At 40.0% G+C, this 13,911-nt stretch overlaps 1 protein-coding gene across 3 annotated transcripts in view; it reads left to right on the top strand.

The window, feature by feature from the left end:
* The window catches only part of MATN2 (matrilin 2), a 117,222-nt gene that overhangs the window by 83,347 nt on the left and 19,964 nt on the right, over positions 1-13,911 (top strand). For all 3 annotated transcript variants that reach the window (XM_074944057.1, XM_074944055.1, XM_074944056.1), the window contains exons 8-17: positions 932-1,054; positions 3,477-3,599; positions 8,267-8,389; positions 11,089-11,211; positions 11,336-11,458; positions 11,551-11,673; positions 11,829-11,951; positions 12,098-12,220; positions 12,338-12,460; positions 12,534-12,656. In XM_074944057.1, coding sequence (XP_074800158.1) covers positions 932-1,054; positions 3,477-3,599; positions 8,267-8,389; positions 11,089-11,211; positions 11,336-11,458; positions 11,551-11,673; positions 11,829-11,951; positions 12,098-12,220; positions 12,338-12,460; positions 12,534-12,656 — 1,230 coding nt within the window. The remainder of the gene's footprint in view (positions 1-931; positions 1,055-3,476; positions 3,600-8,266; positions 8,390-11,088; positions 11,212-11,335; positions 11,459-11,550; positions 11,674-11,828; positions 11,952-12,097; positions 12,221-12,337; positions 12,461-12,533; positions 12,657-13,911) is intronic.

Raw genomic sequence — 13,911 nt, 5'->3', positions numbered from 1 at the left:
CTAGGTGATATACTGAGGTTCCTTCCAGTCCTACATTTCTATGATTTCTATGACGCAGCTGCTCTGGTGTGGGACCCAGCAAGCTTGCATCAAAGCAGATGCATCATGAGAGATTCTTAAGGCATATATAGAACCTGCACGCAGATGAAGCAACTAGTTTTTCTTAGTACCTAAGCACTACAAAAGCCAGGAGCAAGAGGTAGTATTAATGTTTCTCACAAGCTAAGAGTAAAGCTAAGAAAATAGCCTCTTTTGGAACATGATGAAATGTCTTTCATCTTCACAAAAAATGTGTGTTTCGGTGTGTGCTTTCATGTACCAGTATCATTTTTAACAGCAGTCTGGATTGCTGCTATGTTTATAATTTTATATAGCATTGTGACTATATTCAGGACTTTACAGGACCAGGAGCAAAGGGTCCAATTCTGAAAACATTTCCAAGCATAATGTTTATTACCAGGAGTACAACTGTGAATTATGGACATGATAATGTCCCTACTAATGTCAATGGGATTCTTTTCAGTGACTTCAGTGGGCTTTGGATCAGCCCTTCAGTTTGGTAGTATTTTCAGAAGGGGGCTCTCATTCCCAAACACTTTACTTCATGGTTCACATGAAACAGACTTATAAAATAAAACAATCCATCAACTTTTCTACTTCCTCTTTTCTAAGCCAAACTGTGTGTGTCACTGTTGAGCAGTACCAGGCACTCCTCCTCCCCAAAGTGTTGATGTTACTTCTGATGGCTGGGGAAGAAAGCGTTTGGGAATCAAAGCCAAGTCTTGCACATTTTTACTAATAGGCCACCAGATCAGCTGCTTCCCAGAGTTTTATTAACAGTCACATGGAAGTTAGTAACATTTAAGAAGCATGATGTTTTGTTCAGTAACCAGCATACTTAGCTTGTATTCTTTAACCTCTCTCTCCACAGGAATAAACTTCTGTGCTTTGGGTAAACATGGCTGTGAACAGGAATGTGTTAACACAGAAGACTCTTTTGTGTGCAGATGTCATAGTGGATACACCCTAAACCTTGATAGCAAAACGTGCAGAAGTGAGTGTTTCACACAAACTGCAGCAATTAGTTCTTGCATTGGGCTGAGTTTTGAAAAGGACAAGGGAACTCTCCAGGGGCCCTTCTGAGATCTTTTAGAGCTATGTAAACTGCTGTAACTGTAAAGTCCAACAAGAGCCAGCTCCAGTGAGGTAATGTTGGTAAAATGCCTGCATATGTCCACCCAGTGGAGAACAAGTGTATCGTCTTATAACATTCTAATAACAGGAATTGTTTATTTAGCAGGAGTGCCTGACATACTTTGAAGTGCTTGTTAAAAATTCATCCAATATTAGCTGATATTTAGACAGTTACACGCCTAATACTAATGATTTTTTCATCTCAAAGGCTGGTTTATTTTTTTTCTTCTGAAGTCTATCTGATATAAACATATCTCTTGCTATATGGTAATGAGAATACCGCTAAGGGAATGATGTTCTACCAAAAATCATGCTAACCCTGTATATTTGCAATCGCTTTAGTTGTCAAAATATATTGTTTTCTCCAGAACCATTTTGCATATTTAAAGCAGCACTTTAAAAATGCAGAGAGCTGCAATTTTTCTTGATGTACTTATGCCATTTGGAAAAAAGTACCTAAAGACTTATATAATTAAGAAAGTTATTATCTTCAGTGATCAAAAGAAAATGTTGATGGATTCTGCAACATACACAAAAACTTTGATACATTGTAATATAAGTAAATTAGACAACGTGGTTTGATTTTCAGATGGGAAGGTGCTTAGCTCTTTCTGAAAATTAGGCCCCTTTGAGGTGTCACCAATAGGGCATGCCACACTTGAGGCTACCCAATTTACTGGTCGCTTTTGAAAATCTTGGCCCTTTTCTCTTTTTTAGCATTACAGTTTTTATTTTTGCAGATTTAGGTATCAAAACATGTAGACCTAAGTTTATAGTTACTATAGTTCCAGAAGCCTGGTGACAACTATAATTTGTGATTATTTTGTTACTTAAAAAAACATAAGGAAAGATTTAGTGTGAGAAGCTAGAAGGTTTAGATTTTAAAAGTGATATTAATAATACATATTACAATTGGCATCTCTTATTTGTAACAGATGATGGTGATCTGAGACTGTAATCTGCCAAATAGGATAGTGGTTTGTTTATTTTAGTTGTTTCGCATTTCTCTTGTACAACGGCCCCAAAGCATAGCTCCACTTGTGATGTAAACTTATGGAAAAAAGGAAAATCTGCCAACTGGAACTTATTGTAACTAGCAAAAGCTTCAATCTCAGCTTCACTTGTTCAGGCCAACAGTATTTGTAACTATGTATGATGTTAAATCGGGACAGATTTCTGTAAATATATTATATGTAATTTTAAAAAAATTCCAATCTTACACAATAGAGGAGGCCTTATTAGGCTTAGCAAATGGCTATGGATATGACTCTGATAATCCAGTAAATTTTTGCATCTTTAAAGGCTTTGCGGAATTGAGACATAATAGACCACATTTATATTGGGTAACACTGACTACAGTCAAGTTGACCTAGGGTGAATTTCACCCATGTGACTAAGAATAGTGAAGAATGTCCACTATAAAATGTTAAGGGGGAAGCTTGCTATAAAAAGCTTTTAAGATTTTTTCTTGCTAAAAAGTGCTTTGCTCTATATTTTTACAAAATCAGCAGAGTTACACAGCACCTTCACACAAGCACATATCTTGCTTTATGAACTATTAACCATACCTCTTAATTGTCCCTTGTTAGGACATACAGGGCAGACTTTAAACTCAAATTCACACATATATTTGGTTTTTATAGAGACCATTTCCATCACAAATACAGAATCAATAAAATGCAAAGTGGTTACATTAAGTCCCCTACACTCTCCGTTTTTAAGTGTCCCATATTTTGGCTTTAGCAGATAGAACCTAGCAGCAAAAGAATATTTTTAAATTACTATATCTGTCAGTTTAAACAGAATTGACTCATAATCCTCTAATTGTTGTGGAATAAGTTGAAACTCATAAATGACTAACACTCACATTTACTGTCTGAGAAAAACATGTCATGAACAAAGAAAAGATTTCTGTGTGTGAAAAAGAGAGCATAGCCTTGTGGTTTAGGCATAACACTGTTAGGATTCCTGGGTTCTCTATTCCCAACTCTGTTGCAGATTCCCTTTGTGACTATGGGCAAGTCGTCACCTTTCCATGCCTTACATTCATTGTCTGTAACATAGGGATAATAAATACCTACCTCACTGAGCTGTTATAAGGATAAATTAACTCATGTTTCTCAAATCGATCCTTAGATGGGTTAGCTATGTAAGTGCAAACGTTTATGATTTTTTTTCTTGATAATCATATGTACAAAGATTCTGAAGCACTTAGTACAATGTCATGGTTTTGGTCTTTAACTCTCTAATGTGTTTTCTTAATTCCTAACATAAACCATCAGGAGTGGATCACTGTGCTGAGAACAACCATGGCTGTGAGCAGCTGTGCCTGAACACAGGCGATTCATATGTTTGTCAGTGTTCTGAAGGATTCATCATTAATGAAGACCTAAAAACTTGCACACGTAAGTCTCTTGATTATTTCTTTGATTAGAATGAAAGTGGAGGGAAGCAAACAAACACTAGGAACATAGGAATTGATACGCTGCATCAGACCCAAGGTCTATGTAATCCTGTATTCTGTCTCTGACAGTGGCCAGTACCAAATGCTTCAGAGAAAGATGCGAGAACCCTGCAGTAGACAGATATGGGGTAATCTGTCCCCCACATTAGGTCTCATCCTGGTCTATAATAGTTAGAGATTGACATAAGTTCTAAAACATGAGGTTTCATATCCCTTCCAAAACATTTTTATCATCATTAATTGTGACAACTCTGGATAATTTGACTCTTGTTAGGTTCTGGCCCTCAATGACTGACAGTAGCAGACAGTTTCATTATTTATTGTATGAAAAAGTATTTCCTTTTAGTGATTTTTTTAACTTTCCACGTTTTAATTTTATTTAATGTCCCCTTGTTCTTGTGTTATGAGATAGGGAGAACAGAAGCTCATGATCTGTCTTCTCTATACACTGTTCATTATTTTATATATAATTTAATCTTGTTCCCTCTTATTCGTCTTCTTTCTAAGGTGACAGTCCCAATCTTTTCAGTGCCTCTTCATCTGAGAGTTTTTCCAGAGATCTTTCTTGTTGCCCCTTTCTGAATCTCCTTTAGTTCTGCAGTAGCCTTTTTGAGATGGCATGACCAGTACTGCACACACTATTCCAGATGATGCCACATGATTAATTTATATAATAGCATTATAATAGTCTCCATATTATTCAGCATACCATTCCTTATGCACTGAAACATTTGTTAGCTTTTTAGATCACAGCTTTGTATTGACATCTACAGTGATGCCCAGGTCCCTTTCTTGAGTGAATTTAGAATCCTGTAAAGTGTACAAGTACTTAAGGACTTCAATTTTTTTTCCTGCAATGTTCATTATTTTGCATTTAGCTACATTGAATTTCATTTGGCATCATATTGTCCATTCACCTAGCTTGTTTTGATCTTTCAGAAGTTCCTCACAGGCCTCTCTGGTCTTGACTAACATAAATAACTAAGTAATCTGCAGTTTTGGCTACCTATCTACCCCCTTTTACAGATAATTAGTAAAAATGTTAAACAACCTTGAGGCATCCTGCTGCTAAGCTTTTGCCATGATGAAAATTTACCATTTAATCCTTCTCTTTGCTTTCTGTTTCCTAGCCACCTTTTTATCCAAGACAATATATTTGCTTCTCATCCAATGACTAAGAACTCCTAGTAACTTTAAGAAAAGCAGAGACAATAGCTTATTCTGCATCAAACTGTGCTTCCAGTTGAGCAGCTGAGACTGTAAATTTGAAGTAGCTCAGATTGAAAGTCATTTTTTCTGCCGTTGCTGAGATTGAAGTAGCTCAGATTGAAAGTCATTTTTTATGCCGTTGTCATATAAGGAGTGTGCCGAATCTTCAATTTGTGCTTGAATTCTGCATTTTTAAAATGCATGGAATAATGAGAACAAATTCTGAGTACTCATGGACAACTCCATGGGAGTGCGGGGCTGGAGCACCCATGGAAAAAAATAGTGTGTACTCAGCACCCAGCAGCCTCAGCTGTTTGGCGGTGTCCCCAATGAGCTAACCAGGGGCAGCACCAAATAGCTGTTTGGCCACACCGACTAACAGCTGTTCGGTGGCTGCCTCCAAACAGCTGTTTGGCAGCTTGGTGGGGGACTTGGGGGAGGGCAGAGAGTGGCGGTGGGCACGTGGGGGCCTCGGGGAGGGGGTGGAGCAGGGGTGGGGAAGAGACAGGGTGAGGGCAGGGCCTATGTAGTAGGGGTGGAGTGGAGTGGGCTCTTGGGCTGGAGCAGGGGAGGAGTACCCCCAGAGCAAACTAGAAGTTGTCACCTGTGCATGGATAGTAACAGGAAGATGGAATTAGAAATAGAAGTCTGGCCAATGAAATTACAAGGCTGGGGTTTTCAAAAGAGTCTAAGGAAGTTAGGCGCATAAATCAGTGAAATTTGGGCACCTAATTCCCTTCAGGTTCCTGTGAAAATCCCAGCTGAATTATTAATAAACAACTGTACAGACCATAGAAATATACTTACAAGAGTCCATGCTCCCCAAGTATCTTCACGCCCCATATATGTAAAAAAAAATCCTCTCATTCCTGGTTGCAGATACATATTTATAGATTTTTAAGGCCAAAAAGGACCATTATGATCATCTAGTCAGGCATCCTACGCAACATAGGCTATGCTATCCATCTTCCACAAAATACAGGTATGTACAAAGCCCTCCAAAGAACATGCATCATCACTCTCCATTAAATATGTATCTTCCCACAAAGACCACATGCACTAAGAGATCTGCACTCAAATGTTCCTGTATTCTGAGAGACCAAATAAGTGCTTCCTGGGAAAATCTGTTTTCAGTGCTCTTGCTCCATGTGCCTTCCCCCACATACACACCTCTTCAACTCCTGGGCTCCAGGATCTCTCTGCTGGTAGGTCAGTGAGCAATAGCAGACTGCATTGCAGACAGCAACTTAGTGTCCATCTTCAGGCTGCAGTTCTAAAATCTCTTTGGTGGGGGAAGGCCTCTGTCTCATTTACCCTTCACTCAGGATCTCTGGCTGTCTGTTCTTCTCTCCTGCTGGCAGGGAGGAAGATGTTACTGGGCATTCTTATCCTGTCCTCTTTGCTGTTGAAGAGGAGGGTTTTGGTGAGTGATCTATTGTAGATATTATTCTAAAGCCAGCCAGCTCATTGGCCCTCTTCACAAATTTCGTGCTGCTGCTTTCATCATCATCCCTCTTGTGTGTGTGGATACAGGTACAAATCGTGATGCTCTGGAAGCCTTGCGTGTGGATGAACACATTCTGTTAAGTGACTTTCTTCTTTATTCAGGAGCTTCAAGTCCTCAGTAGAGTTGTTCCCCAATGCAGTCTTCATAGGAGCCTCAATACATCAGAAATTAAACTTGCCCTAGCAATGTTTCTATTCTTAATATAGCTAATGAGTGTTAAGATTCACTCCAGTTTAATAGAATTAGTAGGGTAAATTGCCCGCTTCAGTGGAAAAATCTGCAGAAGGGGCCAATGAGAAAGGAAAACTCGGTGAATTTTGCCTTGCTGACTCTTCCTGGAATTATCCCCACTGGTCAGAGGGGTTTGGCAGGCCTCACCAAAGATTTTGGTGGCCACTCTATCTGCCTTTCCCCCCTCCTCAGTTCCCCAAGCCTGTGGATTGCATGGACAGCTCCTGAATCTGCTGCTTTCCCTGCCATTGGGCAACAAAGTTTCAGCGAGTCAAACTACCGTTAGCAAGGTCCCCCTGCAACCGCACAGCTGCAGTCACAGAGAGGATCCAGGGGAAGATAATGCAAATCAGAGAGTGAAACACCTTTGCTCCACCATCTCCTGCCCCCTGAAGTCCACAGAGATCCATCCATCCATCCACCCCTCCAGAAGAGGGGTAACTAATGCTACCAGGACAGACTCCTGCCTTCTGTGCAGAAAGAGGAGAGGGATGGCTCCACGGCTTCGAGCGGAACCAAAGGATATAGGGAAGAAGCTGAGCTGCTGTTTTAAGAATTATATCAACTTTCCTATGGAAAATCCTGTTTCCTTGGTAGTAGAAAAGACGTTTTTAAACTCTGGCGATTTAGTTTCCTCCAGGTATTACTTGGATTCCCATCAGAAGCATTAAAGCTATACAGTGACTCCTGGACTCCTCTGGGCACTGAATTTGATCCCTCTTGAGTATTTCTTCTACTTGCTGATTTACCCCTCTCTGCACATCTGTTTGGGAACAGACTTTGTTCTGCTCCTGAGCTCCAGCTGACCCCGTTAAAATCACACGGGCAATCTTTTTAGATTATCATAAAAGATTTTTGGGTCTTTCAGATAACTGTTAAATGAGCAGCTGAATAGATGTGTTTAATATATACCACTTCTGAATCAAGAGACTGCTGTCATAAATACTGGGAACACCCTAGTGATAAACTGGCTTCTGCTCTGACATCTAGCAACTATAGCAAATGGAACTCCATATGCAGCAGAGCTCACACACAGCTGAACGGAGTGCCGAGTATGGAACTCTGAGAGCACTAGGTCTCATGTTAAAGAAAAGAAAATCCGTAGGAAAGTTAAGAAGACAAATGTAACTGAATTTAAATGATTTGTGTTAATTATTGTTCAGCATCAAAGCTCACATGGTCTAATCCCAAATCCATTGATGTCAATGAGATCAGGTACACTGAGAGTTCTGGGACTCACCCACCTCCATGTTTTCACATCAAGTATGTATGCTGAATCATCAATGAAAGGTGAATGTTTAGAAGAAAACCTCTGTTGTTTTGATACCTGGTAGTTGTTACTGTATGTTACTATATGACATAATTAGCAAAATATCTTTACAGTTTATTCAAAAAGTATTGAAGTGTCTGGACTCTTTTTTCTGAGCTATTGCAAACGGAAAGATAGCTTTTTCTCACCTCTGCCCACAGAGACCACGCTAAATCATACCTAAAAACTCCTTTGATGTTTCTGAAAGGTATATTTATTTTTGAAAAAGAACTGAATTATTGTTCAAACAATACAGTATTTGCTTGTTCATATATCATGCAGCTGTGTTAGAGACGACCAGCTGCTAATTCATGAATTTTTAACTTCTTTGTACAACTCCAATCATTTTCAGGAGTGGACTACTGTGCACTGAGTGACCCTGGTTGTGAACATTTGTGTGTAAACAGTGAAAAATCTTATACTTGTCAGTGCTTTGAAGGATATGAGCTTCGTGATGATGGGAAAACTTGTAAACGTAAGTTTTTATCAGACCAAGTGACATGGCACCATATCTTTTGTTGCCTGCATCTGTACAGTATAAAATCAGTATGTGTGATGTAAATAAGTAGCTCTGAAGCTGGACTCTGGGATGAAACTGGGGACCAAAGGTACATTAGTACAGATTTGTATTTTGCAACAGGCAACAGTAATTTTCTCCACAAACTAGGTTAAAGAGATTTAACATTTCTACGGCCTCACTCCTTGTACTGCAACCAAGGAGCTCACAATATGAATGGCGTTTCCATTTCTTTGCCCCACTTGTGTGACAAAGAACGTTAAAAAGGGATTGCATAATTTGGGCAAGACTGTAATGAAATGAAATGAAAGTCTGAAAAAATCATTGCCAAATTTTCTTCAGTATTACAGCCCTCTCTAGTGCTCAGTCACTGTATCTTACTTCTTTAAAAGCCACCTAGATATAATGTGTATAGTAATGTAATTGTATTCCCAGTTGTTTGGGGACTAATCCATTAAAATGATTCACATCTGATGTTAAAAAGCATGTTATTAGGAAAGCTTTTAAAAGACTCAGATACTACAGCAATGGTGGGCAACCTGTGGCCCGCAGCCCGTCAGGGTAATCCGCTGGCGGGCCGCCAGACCGTTTGTTTACATTTGCACAGCCACCCGTAGCTCCCAGGGGACGCAGTTCGCTGTTCCCAGCCAATGGGAGCTGCAGGAAGTGGCGGCCAGGTGAACTGCAGCCATTGGGAGCTGTGGATGGCCATGAGAATGTAAACAAACGGTCTGGTGGCCCACCGGCCCACCAGCCGATTACCTTGATGGGCTGCATGCAGCCTGTGGGCCGCAGGTTGCCCACCACTGTACTACAGTGATAAATTGATAATATTATTTACTATTTGTATTAAAACCACAATCAGCATTGGAGCCCCATTGTGCTAAACTATGCAAACATACAGAAAGACATGCTCCCTTCCCTAAAGTATATACAACCTCAGGCCCAGATCCTGCAAGAAGTTACGTGCAGGTGGACTCCTGCATTGGCATTGAGCTCTGTGATGGGGTGTTCACCCCAAACGTGCCCTGAAAGGGTTAATGTAGGCCAAGATGAGGAGCGGGGCTAATTAACCAGACAGGCTACAGCTGAATAATCCCCTGATTGGATGAGGGGGCCCAGTTGAGGAGGAAGAAGCTGGGTGTGGTTTATAAAGACAGGAAGCTGATAACAGAGGAGCCTGTGGGGAAGTAGTCTGCAGTCATTCCCTGGGAGAAGGGAGGTGTGTTTGGGATCACAACGGCAAGCAGCCTACAGTTACCCCCTGGAAGAAGGGATTTTTGGCTGGCAAACCCAGAGAGGAGGGAGAGCCAGAAAGGGTAAGAAGGGCTTAGGAAAAGCAGCAAGGAATAGGATAGTGCAAACTTTGGCTGCTGATGAGAGGACCCCTGAACTGGAAGCCAGAGTAGAGGGCAGGCCCCAGTTTCCACAAAGCCACTGGGGAAGTGGCACAGACCAGACAGCGGAGCGTGGACTGCTTGAGACAGTTTGCCCTGAAAGACTTTGATACCCACAAGGGGAAGAGCACAGTGAGCTGGCCGGAGAGCCAAGTCACAAAGTGGAAGCTGTAGCTCCTGGAGAAAGAGCAGCAATGGAGTGTGCAACAAGCTGCCAGAGGTGTGTGCAGCTGCTGGAAGGTGCTAATCCCCAGAATGGCCAGCAGGAGGGACGCTATGTTGAGTGGATCCCGTGACAAGCTCTGTGCAGGACTTTAATTTAAAACAAGCTGAAACAAGGGAGTGTAGCAAAGAGAGAGAGAAAGGGAAGAAAAATGAGCATAACAAATATATTTAGTACATGATTGTATAGCTTTTAATTTTTGTTTTGTTTTAAATATAAGGTATAGCTAAAATTAAATGAAATATCAGTAGTCCTCACTGGCCATCTGTCTACCCATTATCAGCTGACGATTTCCTGTGGGCATCACAGCACATAATAAAACAGATCATTTACACCAACCTTAAACACCATGTAAACTGATCTTTTGTAGTCCTATTTTATTACAAAAAGACAAATATCTATTTAACCACAGAGGGAAAAAGCCTGAGTGTTCTGGTTCTGGTCAGCAGGTTTTTTTGCTTGAAGATCGTAAGATGATGATAAATATCTTGTTTTCACAGGAAAAGCTGGATTTGAAATGTAAATAACTTGACAGTTCAAAATCTGCTTATTCCTTAGAGGCCAGTGACCCAGGGTTGGATTTTTTTAAAGGTATTTGGGTGCTCACATAGACACCTAGTGGGATTTTCAAAAGCACTACACCTAGCTCCTCAATGGCATTTAGGCACCTAACTCCCCTTGGTTTCAATCAGAGTTAGACACTTAGGTACTTTTGAAAATCCCACTAGGGGCCTACCTGCATCTTTAGGTGCCTAAACAACTTTGAAAATCTAGCCCCTAGTTACTATGCTCTCTGATTTTTTCCCCTTAATAAAGAGACCGTGGATTAAGAGGAGGAGAAAGATGTGCTTGCTTGTTAAAAAACAAAGATGAAAGAGTCAGAGGTTGTTGGAAATCCATTTCTGGATTCCACTGAGTCAACACTTGAAAGATTATGAGCTGCAGGGCTCTTTCACTGGAAAACTAAGAACTTTTAACCTTTGCATTTATAAAAATTTTAACGAGCAAACTTTCTTTTCTGTCCAAATTATTCTCAGGTAAAAATGTCTGCAAATCAGTGAACCATGGTTGTGAACATGTTTGTGTTAATAGTGACAATTCATACATCTGCAAGTGCCGTGAGGGATTTGCACTGAGGAAAGATGGGAAAACGTGCAGAAGTAAGTAACCTGATTTTCGCCGTACATTTGTGTGTGCAGCAGGCAAAGAAAGAAAGAACTTCATTGCTCTTTTACTGAAAGAATGTCTCTAGTAAACTGTATTAAATATCTAAACTATCCTCAGATAAAGACCTCTGCAAATCAGTTGACCATGGTTGTGAACATGTTTGTGTTAATACGGACAATTCCTACATCTGCAAGTGCCGTAAGGGATTCATACTGCGGGGGGATGGGAAAACTTGCAGAAGTAAGTAGTCTGATCTTTAATGGAAGGTTATCCTTGTAATATTTGTATTTGTAGAAGTGTTTTAACTAGCAAACTCTCTCAACTGTTCTCAGATAAGGATGTCTGCAAGTCATTTGACCATGGCTGTGAACATATTTGTGTTAATAATGACAATTCCTACATCTGTAAGTGCCAGGAGGGATTTGTACTGAGAGAGGATGGGAAAACATGCAGAAGTAAGTAGCTTGGTCTTTACTGTACATTTTTTCTTCATCAGATAAAAAGAGAAGGAACTTCATTGTTCTCTTTGTGGAAGATTGTCCTTGTAATTTTTGCATTTATAAATATGTTTTAACTAGCAAACTATATTAAATATTTTAACTATTCCCAGATAAGAACGTCTGCAAATCAGTCAACCATGGTTGTGAACATGTTTGTGTAAATAATGATGATTCATACACCTGTCAGTGCCATGAGGGATTTGTGCTGAGAGAGGATGGGAAAACATGCAGAAGTAAGTAGCTTGATCTTTGTAGTACATTTATGTCTTCGGAGGACCAAAAAAGAAGGAATTTCATTGCTTTCTTACTTGAGAAATATCAGTCTAATCTTTTATAAATGCAAAGTAGTTCTAACCAGCCAACTCTCAACTACTCTCAGATAAAGACCTCTGTAAGTCCATTGACCATGGCTGTGAACATTTTTGTGTTAATGATGACATTTCATACACCTGCCAGTGCCATGAGGGATTCATACTAAGAAAGGATGGGAAAACATGCAGACGTAAGTAGCCTGATATTTACTACATGAGAGAATGAAAATCTTAAGTGCCCTTTCCTTGGAAGATTGTCCTTGTAATTTTTGCATTTATAAAATAATAAATATCTAATCTATTCCCAGTTAAGGATCCCTGCAAATCAGTTGATCCTGGCTGTGAACATATTTGTGTTAATACTGACAGTTCATACGTCTGCAAGTGCCACGAGGGATTTGTACTCAGAGAGGATGGGAAAACATGTAGAAGTAAGTAATCTGATATTTACTAGCAGATTGTCCTTGTAATCCCATTTATAAAAGCATTTTAACTCTCTCTCAGATAAAGACCTCTGCAAAACGGTTGATCATGGCTGTGAACATATTTGCATTAATAATGACCATTCCTACGTCTGCAAATGCCATAAGGGATTTGTACTCCAAGAAGATGGGAAAATGTGCAGAAGTAAGTAACTTGATCCTTGCTGTATTTTTCATTCATTGAGCAACTGCTTGTTTGATTTTACAATGAACTGATCCAGCATCCCTTCTTCAAAAATCATATAAAATTTGAGGTTGAACCACTTAACCTGAAGATTTTGGAAGCAAAAGCTATTAAGAAAGTAAGAATGACTGTCCTTGTAAACCAGCGAGTATAGCAATCATTCTTTCCAATCAGGAAAAGAGCCAAAAGTAAAAATCAAGTTGCCAAGGAACTTGCACTTTAATTAGGTTCATGTACCATAGGGTTGTATTTCCTGATTTAAAAGAACATCAGGCTTAACTTTCCTGTCTTCTAACATGAAAAGCCTTGACCATTGTCCCATTTATCAATGTTTTCCTAAATTAGATTGTTAGCTGTTTGGGATAGAAACTCCGCCCCCTCTCCTTCCCCTCCACCATTCTATGAACTACCATGTACATTTCTACTACTATATAAAGCCCTAGAAACCTCTGCAGTGTGCAGCCCATCAAAGCTGCATGATCCAGTCTGGCTCTGCAACAAAGGATGTTGTCAAGTTTCCTTCCCCACTCTGAACTCTAGGGTACAGATGTGGGGACCTGCATGAAAACCCGCTAAGCTTATTTTTACCAGCTTAGGTTAAAACTTCCCCAAGGTACAAACTATTTTACCTTTTGCCCTTGGACTTTATTGCTGCCACCACCAAGCGTCTAACAAATATATAACAGGGAAAGAGCCCACTTGGAAATGTCTTTCCCCCCAAAATCCTCCCCAAACCCTACACCCCCTTTCCTGGGGAAGGCTTGATAAAAATCCTAACCAATTTGCATAGGTGAACACAAACCCAAACCCTTGGATCTTAAGAACAATGAAAAAGCAATCAGGTTCTTAAAAGAAGAATTTTAATTGAAGAAAAAAAGTAAAAGAATCACCTCTGTAAAATCAGGATGGTAAATACCTTACAGGGTAATCAGATTCAAAACATAGAGAATCCCTCTAGGCAAAACCTTAAGTTACAAAAAGACACAAAAACAGGAATATACGTTCCATTCAGCACAGCTTATTTTATCCGCCATTTAAACAAAACAGAATCTAATGCATATCTAGCTAGATTACTTACTAAGTTCTAAGTCTCCATTCCTTTTCTGTTCCCGGCAAAAGCATCACACAGACAGAGAGAACCTTTGTTTCTCCCCCCCTCCAGCTTTGAAAGTATCTTGTCTCCTCATTGGTCATTTTGGTCAGGTGCCAGCGAGGT

Source organism: Natator depressus, chromosome 2, assembly GCF_965152275.1.
Source record: "Natator depressus isolate rNatDep1 chromosome 2, rNatDep2.hap1, whole genome shotgun sequence".
In the NCBI taxonomy this organism is placed as follows: domain Eukaryota; kingdom Metazoa; phylum Chordata; order Testudines; family Cheloniidae; genus Natator; species Natator depressus.
The sequence above is the reverse complement of the archived record's forward strand: the minus strand, read 5'-3'. Positions and strand labels throughout refer to the sequence as shown.